Genomic DNA, 20,898 nt, shown 5'->3' with positions numbered 1-20,898 from the left:
TTAAGCGTACATGCGCCAATTTTTAAAATATTTCTACTCTGAGGTCTTTGTATGTGAGCCACGTGAGAAGCCACCTAGAATACTGCAGTGTTATATGGTCTCCATGGCAAGTAACACAAATTGATAAAATTGAACGAGTGCAGCAAAAGTTTCTTAAATTTTTATGCTTTAAATCAAATCTGCAATATACTTCAGCAGAGTATTATTCTCTCAGTACCAGGTTTAAGCTTCCCCCACTGGTAAGGAGGCGTAAATTTTTAGATGGCACTTTTGTTTTCAAACTGGTCAATGCACACTATAATTGCTCGTCCATTTTGTACAAAATACCTTTTAACGTACCATGCAGACAGCTGCGTAATAGCTACATTTTCCGCATCAGTGCCTCTAGAATTAATCTCAGGAAACACTCTCCAATTTTAAGATGTTTAAATACTATCAATGGAATTTTAAAAGATCATCCAAATATTGATTTTTTTAGTTCTACTTCCACCTTTCGGCATGGGCTGCAGGGTGCATGTTTTTATTAGATTCCTTGATTGTTGTTTTTAACTTTGTGTTAGTTATGATTGTGATGTCATTTTCTATTTCTTTGCGTATAGTTTTCCTTTTTTATATGTTAAGTTTAATATATTTCCAAGGTGCATGTAAATGGGCTTTATGCCCGTTGGTCTACGTACCTAAATAAATAAATAAATAAATAAATAAATAAATAAATAAATAAATAAATAAATAAATAAATAAATAAATTGTATTGGAAATTTGTAAGGAGGAAGCTGGATACATGAGGTGCTGATCTAAAAGACCCGTAGCTGTAGCTTGCGATTATTTTTCTAACGTTTTTTTAAATGTCATCTACGTTAATCTTATTCTACTCTCCAAAACATGCTTAGATACACAGTGTTTACCCGATAAACTCGATCTGTACACGCATAGACACCATGCGAATTCTTGTCCTTCAAATGTAAACCATGACATATGTAAAAAGTAACTGTTACAGTGCATTTTACTAGTATGGACGCAATGATGACAAGTTAAACAGTATAGGTTTTAACATGCTACTGTGAGTAGAACAAGAACTTGCAATTGACATATAAAACAAAATCGCCAAATGATCGTCGAAAGTTATGACTGCTAGCCACTTGACTTCAAGAAAAGATTATGTGAATCGTCCAATTAATGAAGCTGAAAGACATTTATTAAGACGTACATCACGTTTCGCAACAGCAATGAATAACTCATGGTACATAGATGACACACGAATCACTTTGAAATTGACGTTCTAAGAACTTCCATTCCTGTTCAAACTATTGTCGCACTAAACGCTATTTAAAAAGTGACACAGTTATAGTGTTTTCTTTAAGTCGTGTAGCATAGCTATTTCAGTGCCTTCATTGTATCCATGAACATATCCATGTAATCCCATCACAAGATCTAATTCTTATGCGCGAATTCGAAGGAAATTTGTTTCAACTTTCTCCAAACTAAGCTCAGCAATAAATCCAAAAGATATTCATTTTAACATGGATTAACGCTACCGACTTGTGAACATAGAACACCCTCGCACCCTTCAACCTCTTACACGACAAATGTAGCGTCATCTGTTGTCTAAGCTAACATTCGTTGTTCCCCTTCTAGGAATAATAACACAATGTATTATGTGTACGGTGACTAGAAGACACGAAATGGGACACTACACTGGGGAAACACACGTAGTACGAACATAATTAATGTGGAAACGTAATTCTCTGAAACAGGTGCTGCTCTCATATTAGCGTCTGGCGTGACGGTATAAGATACCATTCGATCGCTTATTGCACAGAGATATGACGTCAATGCAAGATGAACATGATAATATCGACGACCTTAAAACCTAAAAACAATCGACTTTGGTGTTTGTTCGGAAGAATGAGCCTATGGAAACGTATGTTTAGCTATTTTATTTGTAAAAATGAATCAAGTTTAATGCATTTCCACTTACTGCCGTCAATGTGCGAATCAAACATTACACGATTATGATTCCCTCGAAGCTGACGCGGGAAAACATGAATACCCTCACATTTAACCTAATTTGGTGTTTGAATAAGATAAAACAGGAAGGTGTCATAAAGTGATAACACTGTCGCCTGTCAAACTGGTCTCTATTACACTACTGCTCGATGTCATCTGCGATGTCCAGGACCTGCATCTGTCTTTGTCATCGACAATGGTTACCAATGATGTAACATGTAGGCGACGAGAGAGAGAGAGAGAGAGAGAGAGAGAGAGAGAGAGAGAGAGAGAGAAGAGAGAGAGAGAGAGAGGAGAGAGGAGAGAGAGAGAGAGAGAGAGAGAAATGAGGGGAGGGATGAGAGAGATGGTAGGAGGGTGTGACAGAGAGACAAATACAATGCTGTGCTATTGGCAGGCAGACATACATACTCATGATCAGGAAATAAAGACTGAAGAAGATTATAGAGGAAAGACACGTACAGGAAGAGGAGGGTGCATCATCTAATTCCATGCATCATCTAATTCCATGCATCATCTAATTCCATGCACACAAACAAAACTTCGCCAAAGGTCCACGATTTATCTGTACTAATGTAGAAAAGCAGGTCAACACATATCCAAGGTGACTCAGTTGTCCCCAATTCAGGACAATGAATGGATTGGATATAAATGTAAGGTAACGCCCCTTCAATATTTTATCTGCGTGGACTTATATCACTATACTCCTTTTAGGGAGCCGTCATTATTTACGGCCTGGGGCGGAGGAATTTCATCGGAAACTCCGAAATTTCGAGTAAACCCCCCCCCCGCCAACCATGATGAATTTGATTACCCCCTTTCTAGCTTAGAAATTTGGCTGTCCCTCCTCCACTTGGAAGAGTTAAATACCGATACACGTATTTGTAAAATTTACAAAAGTACAGAAATAGTAAAGACCTTTCAAATCCTGATGTACCCTGGTAGATTATCATCGGTTATCTAATTACGGCTGAAAAAGATGAAACCAACAAAATGAAATTCAAAGTGACAACAAAATAAAGATATAAAAGCTCACGCCATAACCTGTATCAAACCATATAGTAGTGATTGATTTGGATGGGTATCATGACAGGGTTTTCACTAGGATATCTGACTGAGCAGAATTTGAAAGTATATGGGGGAGAGCACGTGCAAGGCTGAGGGGAAAGTGTCAGAGGGGATGTTCACTATCTTGCGTGAAAAAAAGAGAAATTTATGTGTGCAATGGTGAAGTCAGGTGCAATCTAAGAGGTGTTTTAATTTTCTTTTTTACTAAATAAAACTGTTTGAACACGAGAAGGGGGGTCCCCCCTATTGCATCGAAAATTTTGAGAGCTTGATGTGTGTAATGGTGCAATGTGAGATATGTTTCAGTTTATTTTGTACTCGGTAAAACTGTTTGAAAATGACATTGAACAACGATATTTTATTACATTTCTTGCATGATCAGTATTTGAGTCGCTATATTCAACAACCTAACAATGACAACACATTTTGTAAAATACAGTTCCCAGTTTTTCAGAGATCGAAAGCCAAAGAATATGCAGGAATGGACCTTCTTGTGTCATTTCTCCAGCTGCCAGCTTGCAATGAAAAGCCTTAAGTCAATTGAAATATGTTTCTAGGATAATTAATGATGATTTAACAAGAGTTCAGTTTTGTCCTAGATCCTGTGAAAAAAATGAGTAATTAATGTGCGCAAAGGTACAGTCTGGTGCAATCTGAGACTTTTTCCAATTTGTTTTGAACTAGTAAAACACCCCAGGGGAGAGCACGAGAGCGGGATGCCCCCCCTCTCGCATCGAAAATTTTGAGAAATTGATAGGTGCAATGGTGCAATTTGAGAGCTGTTTCAATTTATTTTGTACAAAAAATTTTGTAACCCCCTTCTTCCTCTCCACATTTGGAGCAACCCCTTGAAGTTTTCAATTTTTTGAGTGACCCCCATCACATTCCTCCGACCCCAGGGCGTAAATAATGACGGCTCCCTCAACGCAACAGTCTGTTTTGGCATCCTTCATGCGTACCTGAAGCACTATACAATGTATTGATCGCCAGGCTCTGTAAAATGTTTATACGGGTCATTCAATGAAGATAGTGAGCTTCTTGGATTTTCAAGGTTATGGTTGATCCGTGGGTGAAAAAGTCAAAATTACGTTTTCGTGCTATTAGCAAGCGGCTAGTATAAATTCGTTCTAGTGACCTTTGTAAATTCTACTGAACTCGAATTTGCAGTGCTCGGTGCAGAAATTATTTGTCGCTTAAACAGTTCCTGTTTCATCCATACACAACGGAAGCAATGTGAAGCTGGAAGAACATATTCTTTTTGGTAACTCAATTTTCTTGTCGAGGAGGTAGGCTCCCATTGTGTTTTATTATAGTCATATACAACCCAGCAAAAGTCCTTGCCTTCTTAATACCGTATAGACAAACTGACCTGCACCCTACACATGACATTAGATATGATTGACATGGAATTTATAACAAGCGGATCATTTTTACCACTTTCCCATCGGTCCGAGTGAGGGCGTTGTTTTCAATACCTGGTTCCTCCATAAACAACAAAAAATGTCTGATATTCGTCTTTCACAGAAAGGAGTCTTCCCCATAGTTTCCGAATCACCGAGTAGCAATTATTGTGGCTCATGGTGCCATGGCTTTTGCACTTATTCATACAGTACAGGCCACAGATTATCGAATCTACGGATAACGTAACACCAATATAGCCTATGGTTGTTAGTGTCCATGGTTCAGTATCACAGCATGCAAACTGCCAATTTTTACCAGAAGCATCGGTTAATCTTCATTTTGTTGGAACAGAATGTCTGCTTGTGTCTGGCAGGCTCAATCAACAGATGGTGACCCAAGTTTTACTTGAATGTACTTTGATAAAATTTGCACGTCAACAATAGTGTCGTTGTTATTTTAGTTTAGACAATTGCAAAATCATACAGAGATCAAACAATCAAGAAAACAGTTTATTGATGTTAAGTAGCCATAGCAACAATGAACATAGGTTTGTTACAAAATGGAATGCACTAAACATTTCGTAACCCTGACCATGAAAGATCAGAGCAGGCGCACCATGTGTACGGTTTAACACCAGCTCGTCATTAATATTGTTACCATAGAAACGATCAATATACTACTACTGTGATGTCATCATTCAATTGTATGAAATTACGCTTTAGACTTTAAGTTCGATTTTCATTTACATCTCTGCCAATCGAGAGGGCGCTAGTTACAAATCGATGTATCCGTCCCTGAAGTACTGTTCAAGGTCGTCTCTCAGACCACCGGGCTCGTACGGATCTGATGGGTCATAGATTCGGATGTAAGGGACACCGTCGGCGTCAACTATGAATCTATCGGAAAACGTCCAACGGACGTCATCGACGTGGATATTGTTCCAATAAAGGTTGTTCTTCACGCCCACGCTGGGATTTGGGCTTTTGCACGTATCCTGAAAATAAAGAAATTTTCAGCATATTTTACAAGAGTTTTAGTCTGCTTTTGTACATACCAGCGTTACACTTTCCTTCTTTCAAGGGCAACATACAAGTCTATTTTAAGGTACTTTACAGTGACGTAGATATAGCATTTAAAAGAAATTTGGGCAAAAATAAGTTTGAGGGGAAAGGAAAAGCTGTTCGTCAATTGCCAGTCCGTCACAATTTGTAAAAGCTTACCCCCATTAAAATTTCCCCCTCTCCCCTTTAAAAATCCTCCTAATCTCACCCCCCCCCCCAATATGGAGTGATCCTCTCTCCACCACGAGAACTCCCAACTCCCCTGTCCAAATAACAAAAATGCCCCACTGGCGAGGCTCTTTCTACCTTAAGTAAATTCAAAACCGTCGGCCGACAAGGGCAAACGGGAAGAACTGTGCCTAAACCAACAAATTTCACAGAATAACACTAATTTTTGGTTCACAGGTTCAACCATACCGTGAGAAACTTCCACACGTCTTGAGCCGTAGCACCATTGACGTCACCCTTCTCAAACATGGTGAAGTTTGGCTCGTACCCGCCACCAGGTCTTACGTGCTTGATACCATTGAGGATTTCACTGTTGGCACCAGGTTCTTGCATTGCTACAGACAAAAATATTGAGAACGCTTGTCACTCTCTGTGTGTAACATTTTCCAGTCCTTTATAACCTTTGTAGTCAACTTGTAACCAGACCTTTCACATGGACGACATCAAACGAGTATTTATCAAATATTTAGATTCTACCTAGACAGTAACATTTGTCGAAGCGAGTCTCCTTCCGAAGCAACATTTTTCTCACCCTTTTTATTTCCTTGCTCAATAATACCGCACTATATATCATTGCCTGAATACATGGGTATATGTGCCCGAGAGCAGGTGACAATTTGCCCGAGGGACGCTGGGAGGGCAAATTGTTAGCCCGGTTCCCTGACGCATTTTTACCGCTGCCTGCGCTGCCATCGAAAATAGGGTCAGGTATGGGCTAATGTGTCAGTTAGAATATTGACTACATATTAATGAGCACCTGACAAGATCATGTGATCAGAACATCTGTACAGTGGCAAGCTCAGAAATTAGATGACGAAAAATCGAACTTTGAAGCTGTTTGCACGGCTTCACTTTTAAGTCTCCGACTCTGTTCTTCTATGATGGTATTTAGTGTTGGAATGACGATTATCGTCTACGTTTTTTTCTCAGACGTGACCAGGTGACCATGGTGTCCTTAGGCATGTACTGCAATAACTTAAAAATAATTCGTTTTTCATTGAATGTCGACATAGTATGCTTGATTCGGGAAACTATGGAAGTAAAATTAACCAATGGCTTACGAAATCTAAATTCGAAGGTAGCTCCATGTTGGAAATAAATAAGCAACGCAATCACTGCACTCGTACCATTGACCAATGATAGCCATGCTTACAATAGCCCTTACCTGACCCTATTTTCGTTAGCAGCGCAGCCAGCGGTAGATGTGCATCAGGGAACCAGATTATGGCAAATTGTCATCTGCAGCAAGGGCACATAAACCCATGTACTTAGGCAATAATATTTTTTACATGCCTCTTCATAGGTAACGCTATATGAAAGTTAGTTACATGCAGGGCATTCTCGAACAATATCAGATTCAACGAAACTCAAATTAGCAGTGAGAGCATGAATATATTACACACCTAGCGCTAAGCGTCTATTTTGACGTTGAAAGCGTCGAAAGGCTTCACCGGACCGGGCAACTATGGAAGGAGTTCCGTACATCGTTCACACGGCCCGCTAACTCCCCGGATGTTCCTATTCAAATCAATGCACTGATTTACACTCACATTGAGGCATGTAATATAAGCTTATTCACAAAATACCGGAATTTATATTCGAGTAAATTAGCATGCTGCGTATACCGAAACTTAAAATGTCCGAGGACATAAATTTCGATAGTTTTTTGAATGACCTATTATTTATAGTCTAATTTTACCAAGAAAGTCGAAATTAATCCGTTTTAGGATGCCCGTCGCGCACTGCATCGCGCGATCGCGAGCAACCTGGGAAAGCGTTCGATGCGTTCGTTAATGTAGTATGCGCCTCGAAAGCTTTCAAACATGCTCTTTTCAAAAATCAAGGAATAAAAATCGGGGATCACTGTGCAAATTTTGGTGCCACAGAAGCACGTTACCGGGATTTATCGATATTTGAAATTCAAAATTGCGAAAAACTAAGACGGTGAAATTTTTTCTTACACCAAGAGCTTTAAAATGAGCCCCCACAAGTGGATCAGAAAAAAATTGTAAAAGTGCGAGAGTCTGAATATTTGTCCCCGAGGCGCGTTCTACCTTTTAGAGCACAGTACGAAACTTTAACCCGCGAAGAACTGAATTATAAGATGAATATTATAAAATCCGCTCTTGTTTTCCATTTGTCGACTTAAAGGTATTATGAGGATGAAGGTCAAACAGCCTCAGATCAAACCTAAAATTATTGTACTCCGCGTCAAACTTTTCAGACTCCATGTAGTCTGTTACTGAAACGAACTGTACGACAAAACTCAATATAGCTTACAGACGTAGGTGTGTAACAATGAACACTCATCGTTGTTAAGTTCTCTTTGCTTTGAAATTCGTGTGTGAGCAGTTGCGTGTGTATTCGTGCAATACTCACAGAACTGGTTACAGGGATACGACAATACAGTAAAGTTGTACGGCGCAAACTCCTCCATAAGTGCATTCAGTTCCACGTACTGATGGGTCAAACCTTTAAATAAAAGAAAATAAAAGAAAGGAAAGTAACATTGCAAGACTGATTTAAATCATGATTGTAACAAAGTGAAAAGAATATACGTAAGGCCAAAAAAAAAATGTTTCTGGTCAGGTCTGTCTTTAAAAAATGGTGCGGCGACGCGCATTTTATTTTTTTTTATTTGTATTTTTTTTCCGTCAAGGGTGGGAGGAGGGTCAGTTTTATAGTTTTATCAATACAGTCATATGTATACTGTTCATGCAGTCACTGATCATGCCCCCAAAGAATTTTCTCTTTCTCTTCGGCCATTTTGGTTTGGTGTCAGCCACGGCCGCCGGCCACAAACAGAAAAAAAAGTGTGACGCGCTGTTGTTCAAGTGACGCGCGCGCTGACCAGTAACATTTCTTTTTTTTTGTTTTGGCCTAATGTAAAAAAATTTAGTACACATTTTGCACTATGATCGGCTGCTATTGAGCTGAAACTTGAACATATAATGACATAACAGCTACCATCTTGAAAATAAGTTGAAATCGTGATTATTTGAGCTTTTCTGCATTTTGTCTTTCTGAAGAGAAATTTCTTGTGAGTGCAGGGGAGAGAGGCTGATAGAGATACAGACAGGGAGAGACAGATAGAGAGAGAGAGAAAAAAAGATACAGGCAGACACTGACAGTCAGGCACAGGGGGACAGTCAGGTAGACAGACAGAGAAACGTGTACGTAAGACAGAAAAAAAAATAGAGACAACAAGAAAGGGAGACAGCGATGACGACAAGAGAGATACAGAATAAACAAGAGGCAGAGGCACACAGAGCAGTTATAGTAGAGACAGAGACACGGACACAGACAGAAAAAACCTGCCCTGTGAGTCGATGGAAATGCCTTACCTCAGTATGTGGAAGTTGCGAGCATCAGTAATGTCTGCCCGCGAAAATTGCCGAGCGGGACTGGGTCTCCAGTGTGCAGTGAATTTCCCACATAGTCATGAACAGATTTCGTCGTTTCACCACAATACTTTTTCATTGACTGTGAGTGAACGGCCGCAGCCATACATGAAAGGAGCACAAAGGCTCCAAATCGGAATGCCATGGTCCAGGCCAACTGTTGGATGCTTCAGCCTGCAAATGCCCAGCCCTTTATAAGGAATAGACTCCAGAGTTACCAACCAGGTCTCAAGACTTTTTCATTATTAGTTGTAGGGGTAGCCAAGTTTTGATAAGGATGTAAATAATGCAAGCATAAGTCTGTCCTAGGCAGAGAGATAAAAGATGATTAATTTGTCACAACATTGTAATTTTAAGTCGAAAAGAAAGTGTTCATGGGTGCGCACACTTGGGAAACTAATCGAATTTACTTTGAATTTTATTCCCTTCAGGAGCGTAGTAGAACAGCCAGTGATGTGATATTGTGAATTGCAGGGATAGAGGTAGGAAAAATAACAGGTGGTGATATGTCGTGAAGTGTTTCTTTGTCGGTGATGATTTATATTTACTTGTATGCAGATAATTTTCACAAGGACACAAATTTGACCTGATTTTCAATTACCTTTCCAGTTCCCGCCCTTCATTTCTTCCCAAATCTCCGAACAAACCTTTTTCTTGTTTCCATGTTTTTCACTGAAAACTTATCTGTTCGGTTGTGCAAATAACTTCACTTTATAACTTTAAATATGTTCACGATCACGTGCATGTGAATAGTACCTACGTATACGACATATTGGGTAGAACGACGTAAATAGACGGCACTTGTTTGCTTTAAAGATAATACGGAAAGCTTTTCTATCGGCGCCATTGTCGGTAAGAACTCGTCGGACGATAACACAGTACACGGTCATTCCCAGGTGCTGTCTTTCCCAGCTGAAGATTAGAGGGTTGAATAACAACTTTTAAAACTTAGTGTATTTGAGAATTATTGACAAACTTAACCATCTTCTTTCGTCTTAAACTCGTTTTTACCATGATGAAGCACCGATTACCAACAACAGCCCTACCAACCTTGCTGCCTTCCTACCTATTAGACCTATCTACCTACCAACTGACAGATAGACAGACAGACAGAAAAACAGCCAGCAAACCAGGCAAGCAGGCATACATACATACACATACATACATACATACATACATACATACATACATACATACATACATACATACATACATACATACATACATACATACATACATACATTCACAATTTTGCAAAATGCACAATATTTATTTTTCACTGCGTGCCTTCCTAATAAATATGTGATATTATAAATATATGATAATTTGGGGGATTTGAACAATTTTTTGAGGGTATTTAGGGGGTATCTTAAAAACATGCAATCGCGATTCCTCCAGCCCCATCACTATTTTTGTGAACGCAGCCTAAAACGAGTACAAAAAGCATGAACAGTACAAACACCGTGATGTTAACCCCGGCATTTTGAACTTTGAAAGGTCAGAGGTAACACAGGGCTAAAGCTACGCCGCCGTATTTTTTCATTGCCATCATGTCTGAATGGAAACTAAATTTAGCCTTGGGCCGGTGCTACATAGCACCAATTTAGCCCTGGCCAAATTTGTCTCTATGAACTAGGTATCTGCATTGTTGCTGAATGTCACACACCTCTGTCAACAAGGTATATGACACCTAGCAACAGTACAGATATTTTGAGAGATTGTCAGAAGGCACTGTTAAGTGTCTTGCAGTTATGAGGTCTATACGATTCAACATTTCTTTCATACTACACGCAACACTTTCCAAATAAGGTTCGATTAAGCTTCACAAAAATGCCAAAAGTCGTCGAGATAAATCTAGTCAATAATCGCATATATAATCATATGGTCAGTTAATCATTATCAACGCAAAAGTTAGCAATACTCATATGACTGTTGAGCAATCGTATGAATATTCACGAGACTAATCAAATCACTTTATTACCGAAAAACTTACCTTAAGTTTTGGTAAATTTAGTACAACTATCCTCATGAGATAGCTTATCAATGATGTTTAATGCATATTGAATGCATATGAGAATGTCACAGCTGCTTGCAGTATGCAACAATTGCGGGTTTGTCTTGGTATTTTTTTTTCCAAATTCATGTTGAAAGTGCCATATTTAAAAGTCTATGTCTCCATTGAGTCGGCTACGTAGATGATATGGGTGTACGGTGTACCAATTTCCAGTAAGTAAGACAAATACCGAATGACGGTTTAAGAAGTCGAAGCCTCGAAAACTTCGAAACGTACGTTGGCAGGATTATCTTTGTCTTCATATTGAGTCAAAATATCAAAGCTCTTCATAATTATGAGCACACCGCAAGTGACATTTTGTAAATGAGAGTTAGAAGCGTGATCGCCTCTTTGTCGTTGAACTCTTAACTACATGTGAAGGAGTGCATGGCCGCCCTCAAAGGGACATATATATTAACGTGTACACCTATGCTACTATGCAAAGACGTCAGTAATAGATAAGATATCTGATTGTATAGTCCTACCTGTATCGATCCAGTAGAAAGAAGGTCATACTGTTTTTTAAAATTCATCTTCAACTGAAGTGCACAACAGTTCAGTGCCTCTTCACGTGCTTACATATTTTGGAAGCGTTTACTTGATACATCTTATATATCTATTCTTTTAATTGAATAAAAAATATTCTTCTAATTGAATAAACAAACTCATATATCCCACCTTCTCAGTACAGATTTTGGGCATGTCCGCCTCATCTTTTAAAGAGTCGATACGATAGGCGCTAAATCTTAGTAAATTTGGAGCAGACATAATCATGAGACATAGCCAAATCTACATATCCAAAAATGCTATAATCACCGTTATGTGAAAATAATCTTTTGGGATCATATTTTCTGACACGACAAATATTCATTGATGTAAGCATCATCGTTGATTTGAGAGCCTTCCATGAGAAATAGAAAATCGTGACATTGATCCTAAATTACCTTAACCTGTACGGCAATAATCTTATGGTCTGTCCACGCATCCTAATTTCGCATTTCTGATCATCACCCTATATAATATCTCCCTTAACCACGTTGCACTCTCTTGGCCACTTTGCACTTTTGAAGGTCTTTTGAGGTCACAAATGGTATGAAACGCGCTTCAGTCGTCGTGACCTTCCCGAGATGTCGCTGCTTGGCCTACTTCTGCCATCTTTGTACAACTCTGACACCAATCCTTTATTAATGAGAGGCTCGGGACAAATGCACTCTTCATGTTGATAGTTATGAGAAAAGAGCACCATTTCGAAATGGCAGATCGCTTGCTAGCAAGCAAATTTACACTCGTTATGTAGGTATTGCTTACATTTCACGATTAATAAGGTAGAACGCGTCTGGGGACAGATATTCGGATTCTCAAACATTTACATTTCTTTTCTGATATACCACTTTTAGGGATTCATTTTAAAGTTCTTGTTGTAAAATAACTTTTCACCGGTTTAGTTTTTTCGAAATTAGAAAATTGTATTTTTCTCCATATAGTTAAGACAGGGATGGCGGCCATTTTGAATTTTAAATATCCTTAAATCTTGGGTTATTTGTTTCTCTAGTACCAAAATTTGCACGGTGACTCCCGATTTTTATTCTTGATTTTGAAAGAGAATGACTGAAAGATTCCTTGAGGAAAGTTTGAGCAAAAGTTTAAGTCTTTCACTTTCGAGGCGCATACTACCTTAAGGTAATATCAACACGCAGTATCAAAAGCAGTCTACTCAATATTATGAAATGAAAATAGCACTCTACGATGAGAGACTTTTAACCTAATACATAAGAAACTAGGCGGATGAATTCAATGAAAGTATGTACAAATCATTCCGTGTTTTGACATCTTATGTCAGCTGTCAGACTGAGCCATTCAAGAGTTAATATAGTAGTTGTCTTGAATAGCTTAGATGCCCCTCTAATAGCTGAAAGGCATTATTGCGTGTCATTTGTAGAAAAAGTTATTGATATATGGTCTCCAATGCAATGTCCATTACAGTTCGGGTAATTTCACACATCTGGCTTTCATGCAGAACGTATACCGAGTAACAATGCATAAACAATGCTTTGTGTAACTTCTTTGCTACTTGAAGCATTATATGCAAATACGTAAAATGATTAATGCATTTCTCTTTCTGCCAATCGTGTTTTGTACCTATCATTGTGGAGCTTGGCAAGGTAGACAAAATGTGTTGTATGTCTTCGGCTGTCGATCGGTAGGCCTCAACAAACCAAGCAAATCATATATGCTACGCGTATTATTATTTATCTTTAGCCCTTCAAGTGAAGGCTTGCAAAAGCTTGTTCACGTTTGTGAAGGCTAGGGTGAAGAACAAGATGATATCATTTATAATCAGAATAAAACGATTTGTACTATTATCAGATCGCGAAGTTTGAATTTGCCTGACATCTATCTCAAGTTGAAGGGCAGAAGCTTTCATTTGTTGACAAATGCAAATATCCGGTTGTTTTAATAGAAAGTTGCTTTATAAACGATGATGACACTGCAAGACAACTGCCTCATTGTAAATTCGTGACAGCATTCTTTCCCGAATGTTCACTTATTCTTTTACCAAGTGAACATTAGATTGTTCCAATCATTTTGTACAACTCGTTATTGCTGTCATCTTTGGTCTAAAGGGTTATAAAATGAGGTTACAAGTAAGTGGATGAGAACAGGACGGTCAATTTTAAATTCTGTCGGGTTACACTATTCAGCCCTGGGTAATATTGATGCTGCTATACCACAGTGAGGAACACTTTTCATAAAACATACCAATTTTATGTGAAAAATAAAACTGAGTGATACACATAATGAAGTCTCCCATTGTTAGTATCGATGAAAGAGGCACAGGGGTCTGGCACGGATGGTATTGTTTGTAAGGGTGACCCTTTTATTTATTTTTGTTTTTCATCACTAGAGGAATACTCGGGCAGGGCGGGCGGTCGAAATAAAAAAAAACAAATACCAAAAAAACCCTGTATTTGTTTCAATTCAATGTTCTGTCCATTCAGTCTCTACAATTTTTAAGTACAAAAAACGTGTATTTGTTTCAGTTTAATGTTCTGTCCATTCACTGTCACAGTCATTTCTTGTCTTTCAGTTCAGTGTTCTGTACTCTCTGTCCTTTCAGTCTGAGTCACTGCAATCTCACAATTTGATGACGATGGGGCTGTTGCTAGGATGATCGCCTCAGAGGCGGCGCAAATATTTTTTTTTATTTTTATGTCGGAGCTGAAATTTACGGTCGATCGGGAGATGGGAAACACAAAAATAAAAAGTGTTGCCCTAACGGCTGTACTTCTTGCTTAACTAATTTCTTACTAATAACTCTATCACATGTGTTAGGTTAGACAAATTCGAAGTGAGTTCATACCTTGCAGTAGGCTTCACTTACTTAAAACATGGTAATTCTCCAGAAAATTGCACATATAAAATGTAATGACCTCTAAAATACCTATGCGATAATTATGATCAACTTACCACCAAATACTGAACTGAAAATATTCCTGTGTTTCAGTGTATATCGCAGTTCAGTGTCTATAAATTGAAACTTTTTGACACGTTAGCAACTTCATTGTTACTGTTGAAACAGGAACAATTTTCACCATAGAGTAATTTTAAAGATCATTAAGTAAACAAATATGTAATTAGCTGAAATAAAAATATTAAATTTCTTTAACTGCTGTCATATTATCACTACTTTGTAGGACATTTGTTATTGTATCACCATTTTACATAGCAAGCGTAATTGCATTTGGTTAAGTCTTTTAAGCTTTATATGCCAAACTGAGCAAGCTCATTGGATATGAAAATTAAAAGTTAGCTGGCTTGAAAACGCAAAATATCTTCCACTAATACAAGATCATTGTCTCATCAATATACATAGTAAGTTTCATAAACTTTTGTACGGTCCTACCAGTCTTATGTCCCGAACTTGGAAAGTTAATTCAAAATACAAATTAGAAACTAAATTGTGTAAATATGCTAAACGATTTTCAGTAATATTTTATCGTAGTATTTTCAATGTAAATAGCATGATTTGTAAACTTTGATCAAGTCTATTCAGATATATATAGCCTGATTAGGACAGTTCATTAAATATGCAAATGTATTATTAGTTTATCTAAAATGCTAACAAAACTTTCATGAATGTTATGTGTGCATAGTAAGTTTCGTCACTTGTGATCAAGTCAATCCAGAGATATATCGCTAATTCGTTGATTTAGTAAACTAGCTGAAGTAAAAATGTTTAATGACTTTCAATACTGTTAAGGTGGTACTGTACATAACCAACACAGCTTTTTTCAAAGGAATATTGCTCATCAAAGATGACAAAGAAACCCGTTATAAGATATATTTTCCAAAAACAGAGAATCTAAAGTTTACTTTGGTAGCAATAGTTTACTCGAAGGATGAAGGGTGTATATATTTTGGGTAAAAACATCAATTTTGGTATTACTGATAAACTTAATATGAGTAAAAAAACTTGATACTTTTTTCTGAAATTTAATATTTCACATAAAACAAGAGTGTACGTAGAATAAAACGACTATTTTATTTTGCATTATCTTTTCTGATTCTAAAATTGCAGGTGTTGAAAGACTGGCACTCAAAATAGTAAATAAAACAATCATGATAAGCAAAATGAAAATGCCTCTTATTCAAATGTTAGAACTTTATTGTCAAAAAAATAGTAGTTTTGTTACATAGTATCTAAAGAAGATAATGTGAAAATTTTAGAAAAATTGACCCAGCCAGAGTGGAGTTAAATTCTTTGGAAATATTGATGTTGGGAGAAAAGAGAAGCCATGAAATTGGGTAATTTGCATAAATTTGCACAAATTTACACTTCTTTCTCACAGAACTTACAACTAAAAGGTGAACCCAGCCAATATTTAAATCTTGGGTTCACATATTACTTTAAATTGAATGAATATTTGCAAAAAAGTGATTTTGAGCAAAATACTCAGTGTATCATGCTGCGCCACCCTAAATCATAGTATCTCCAATGCACATAGCAAGTTTCGTAATCTTTGATCAAGTAAATTCAGATAAATATGTACATCCCTGATAAGGAAACTTTGTCAAGTATATACAAAGTATTAATTAGCCGTCGTAAACTGTTAATGACTTTCAATAATGTTATATCAGAGTATCTCCAACGTACATAGCAAATTTCGTAAACTTTGACGAAGTCAATCAGAGATATTATCCCTTTGGCATCCATTGTAACATTTTGAAGTGGTTCCACTCATATCTCAGTCATAAAGTGGTACGTGTGACCCTCAATAGCAACTTCTGTGTGGAGCGACTGTGTGTAAGTATCGGTTGAGTTTATACGTTGGGAGAGAGTTGCATTGGGTCAAATAATGATAGCGTCCTTGCAGTGCTTCTTTGGACATACATTACGTTTGAAACAACAACAACACAATGCTTATGTTCGTTGAATTTTATTGGTCGTCAACAACAACAGCAGCAACAACAACGCGACTAATAAACATAAAAAACAAAACAAACAACAACAACAGCAACAACGGCAACGTTACTAATAAACATAAACACAATACAAACAACAACAACAACAACAACAACAACAACAACAACAACAACAACAACTAGACTTCTGGGCCCTTGTGATCAGACAAAGGATCATACTACAACCAAACTTTAACACCGATACTCGATGAGAGCATTAATTTTGTAATGATACCGATGACACGCAATTTTTTGGGACACAACGACAAAAGCGGCTCAGATGATATGAAGTTCTTCTTTCCTTTGAATTTGCTGCCGCTGACTAGCGATTTGGTTCATGTCAGCGAAAATGACTCCAGAAAGGGTCTACACCACACAAATGTCGTAAGGATCCAGGGGAGGCAAACTATTGTGTAAAGAAACGCTCGTAGTTGAGTGGTGTTAACACAGGCGACCCAGACACTATTTATAAGCTTATTATTGAGTTTGTCTCACTGTTTTCTCTATCAATTCCTCTCCTTTTCTTCGTACAGTCCCTCTATGGATATAGGGGCTGTGTCTTCATGCTCTGACTGATCGGAGTAATTAAAATGGCTATATAACCTAACCAAGCCTCTTGACTCTTTATTCATTCAACAAGCACGCTTATCTCTCATATACACATCTTGTAATTAATTAGTCAACACAACTTATTATGCGAATCCGTTGACTCATCAAAGGTTGGTCAACATTGGAAAGATAGAGATTTAATGAAAAAGGAGGAAAAAATACAGCTAAATTATCGAGAACGCACAGCTAAACTGAATGCAGACAAAACCTTAGCAACACCACCCGATTGAGAGAACCACGCTTAACCACACGAACTTTGACCCCAGTCAAAATCAGACTTGTCCCTGGGAAATATGTTTACAAGTTTGCCAACATATAAACAACGTAAAGGTCAAAGGTTTCAATTTCCGACTTCCTGCTTTACGGACGTCCTCATGCCATGAACTGCACGCAAGGCACTGGCAGGGTTTGCACTGTTCGCGACCATTTAAACGTTTGAAATTAGACTAGCTGGCTCTCCTCGGCCATCGAAATACATTGGGTGCAGTAAATTGAGGATAAATGGTCATGACTGGCCGCAATTTGGTAATTTCTGGACACATTTCAGGAGAGCTTCTTACCTTTCCGTTTTAGCAACCTTTCCTATCTTTTGACCAACCCATAAAATCCCTGATAAGTCAACGGATTAGCATGATTAGTTAGTTTGACTAATTAATTACAAGATGTGTACATGAGAGATAACAAACGTCCTTGTAATGGGGTGTAAAATAAATAAAGAGTCAAGAGGCTAGGTTAGGCTATATAGTCATATATTTTATTTACTACGATCAGTCAGAGCATGAAGAAAAGGACAGGAACTGATAGGGAACACTGAGAAAAACTCAATAATAAGCTTATTAATAGTGTGTGGGCCGCCTGTGGTGTTAATCGGCTTTCTAGGCGAGTACGCGTGAAGTTCGAAAAAAATAGCAGCTCACTAATCACAGCACGGAGGTCTTTTTTTACCTCCATGATCATAGTCATTGCCAATCTATATCTATATATTAAAGCAGGTATTTTTGTTGTGTTGTCAACCAATATTCTATTCGCTATGTCACTAATTATCGGGATCGCTTGATCAGAACCTTTCACGCCTATGAAACCCTCTCCGAGATCGGATACTGACATAAAATGACATTGCATTTACGCTTGTATAGACGGCATCGAGATGAAATAGCAGTCCCGACAGTTAGGTCGAATATTTAGCTTGTGCTCTGAAAGGGAACATCGCTCCCGAAATCACCCTTTTTAGCCTTATTTCAACCGTTGACACTGATTACATGTTCAATGAGTGAATATACTGTTTGGGTTGAATAGTTGATTGCACTATCTTATCTTGGTGTTTTATCTGTCAAGTAAATTGTTTATGGCCGTTCAAACGGAAAAAAGCCGGACCAATTTACTAAATCGCCTTTTTCTCAGTTCGGCATTTTTTGTCACATTGCAGCATGCTAAAAAAAGAGTGTAACTCGAGAAAGTGTAAACGGAAGTTCACAAGATTTTCACAAAAATTTGTCGAACAGATGTTTTAAAAGCTTTTCTAAGATTTTTAATTAAGGTCTTTAGAATCGAGTTATCGTAGACGACATGGTGAGACTAATCGGTTGATAAACTTTGATTCAACATGGCCTTTTTCAAAAATCTGAGACAGGGTTATGGTTTTGGTTTTGTAGCCAGTATTCTGAAGTGCAATTACTCATTTACTCCTAGAAAATAGCCCCCTTCCGCTCTGACTTAAACACTTTTATTACAGTTTACCCAATTTCTTTACACTTTCACTAAAATCTTAATAAAAGGTCATCGTCAATTAATTTCTTGACTACACAAAAAATCATAAAAATAGTTTTCAATCATCCAAATTCACACGGTACTGGCTGGTGATCAGGTTTATCAAATTAAAAATATCTGATTAAGAATTATAAGATTTTACTTTGTATACTGATTTTTTTTTCTAGTTCGTTAGATAAATACTTTAAAAAGGCATTCCTTCAATTTCAAATTTATAGTGTTTACTGTTGAATCTTTCTTCTCATTTTTAATGACGTTCTAAGTCTAAAAATAATGCCATTACCACTAATTTGGGATAATTGGATGGTGTAGTGATGTCGGTTTGATCTACAAATATAATCTCATCTGCTCTTCATTTTAAATTACACACTATTTTATGTTTTTTGGGAGTAACTTGTAATATTGCAACATTTAGCGACAGAGCACCTAACACTTTTTAGAAATTGCACAATATGGAGATCAAATTCTCCTTAATTAGATCTATTCGCGTTCATTGCAATTTGTTCTAAGACTCATAAGAGGAATTATCCCTTTCAAGTTGATTTTTTAAAATATACGCCCTATATATTTAGCAAATTGTTGTGAATGAGAAATTCAATATCAAGTTTTCTTTTTATTTCGATGTTTTCAACCAGAAAATACAGTAGTTTCCTGTTGTGGCGAAGTTGTAGTGCGAGTGCGTCGTCTGGTCAGTCACAGCATGCACTTCCGGTTAGCAATCTCCCATGGTACTGTGCGTATTCAAGAGATTCATAATGGAGTATCAAGGTACAGAAATTAAACTACATCTTGAGACACTACTCAGTCTGCATTTAAGTGTTTTAGAATCAGCCGAAGCCAAAGAAACTGTGATGTAAAATGCTAATATTAATTATTGTTCATTAAATATCATTATTTTTATTGTCTAGAGTGTGATACAGAATGCCCTTTGATTTATCATATACTAGCTTACATTCTAGAAATACACTTTTCTGCGTATGCCTCTAGATCTCGAAACTAATTTTGTCACAACAAATAAGCGCTCTGCAGTTCTAACAAAATGAGTCATACAAATTGTACTTTACGCCACTGGGCTAAGTGCAGAGAATGTGGAATGACAAAAGAATTGTATTTACCAGATATCTTAAATTTCCAAATTTCAATTCATCTGGTGATTTAATACAATCTCTTAACTAAGCTGGTTTGTACATGTGGGTATTAAATACTGTCATCAATTCAGGAAGGTATATTTGAATGAATTCTCTCTCTTCTGAAGTCGAGATTTTTTGTCTTGTCAAACGGCATGCAAACGATTCAGCATGCCAGACTTTTAGACGTGTCAAAAACGAGAGCATTTCAACTTGCGCATTCTGAATAAACTTCATACTTCTCCTAGAGTCACATTTGGTGAATCTTTTCACTTTCCTGTACAGTCGACCAACATTTTTTTTCTTTTGCAGACCTGTGTAAACATATTTTAGTAGAATGATCCAGAGTTATTGATTTTAATATGAACTCCGTTCCTTAATGTTTACTGGCAGGCACGAAAAGGTTGTCTTTTGAATTTTCATGGTCTTCCGTATAAATTCTCATTCCTTACATTTCACATTTTTAAACATGTATGGAGACGTGAAAATTAATGTTACTACTTTGAATTCAGTTCGACGATCACTGGAAGAAAATCGCTGCTGCCCATAATTATCTGGAGTTCCAGTGGTCATTTCAAATGTAAATTCGCCTAAGGCAGAACTGTACATACGTTTGTTGACATCTACTTCTTTGGAATAAGTATTCAAAGGAGATGCGATGCTTTGTACCTTGAGGCCGCCAGGCTTAGCTTACCTGTTGTTGTTCAAGATAT

The 20,898-nt window shown here is 37.5% G+C and overlaps 2 protein-coding genes across 2 annotated transcripts in view; both read right to left on the bottom strand.

Annotated features, from left to right (window-relative positions):
- The window catches only part of LOC139141127 (probable serine carboxypeptidase CPVL), a 601,148-nt gene that overhangs the window by 504,274 nt on the left and 75,976 nt on the right, over positions 1–20,898 (bottom strand). The gene's annotated exons all lie outside the window — the stretch shown is intronic.
- Positions 4,965–9,362, bottom strand: LOC139141091 (glutathione peroxidase 6-like). Its single transcript, XM_070710667.1, has 4 exons — positions 9,110–9,362; positions 8,145–8,237; positions 5,955–6,100; positions 4,965–5,470 (listed from the first exon to the last, which is right to left on the bottom strand). The coding sequence occupies exons 2-4, from the start codon at positions 8,200–8,202 to the stop codon at positions 5,249–5,251; spliced, it is 426 nt and encodes a 141-aa protein (XP_070566768.1). The 5' UTR covers positions 8,203–8,237; positions 9,110–9,362; the 3' UTR covers positions 4,965–5,248.

Source organism: Ptychodera flava, chromosome 9, assembly GCF_041260155.1.
Source record: "Ptychodera flava strain L36383 chromosome 9, AS_Pfla_20210202, whole genome shotgun sequence".
Taxonomy (NCBI): Eukaryota; Metazoa; Hemichordata; class Enteropneusta; family Ptychoderidae; genus Ptychodera; species Ptychodera flava.
This window is presented reverse-complemented; position numbering and strand designations above follow the sequence as displayed.

Excerpts from the sequence above, each read along its gene's own strand:
- LOC139141091 (XM_070710667.1), bottom strand. The coding sequence starts at position 8,202 with ATGGAGGAGTTTGCGCCGTACAACTTTACTGTATTGTCGTATCCCTGT. Across the intron at positions 6,101-8,144 it reads GTATCCCTGTAACCAGTTCT|CAATGCAAGAACCTGGTGCC; the intron begins GTGAGTATTGCA and ends TTTTGTCTGTAG. Across the intron at positions 5,471-5,954 it reads ACGTGTGGAAGTTTCTCACG|GATACGTGCAAAAGCCCAAA; the intron begins GTATGGTTGAAC and ends CTTTATTTTCAG.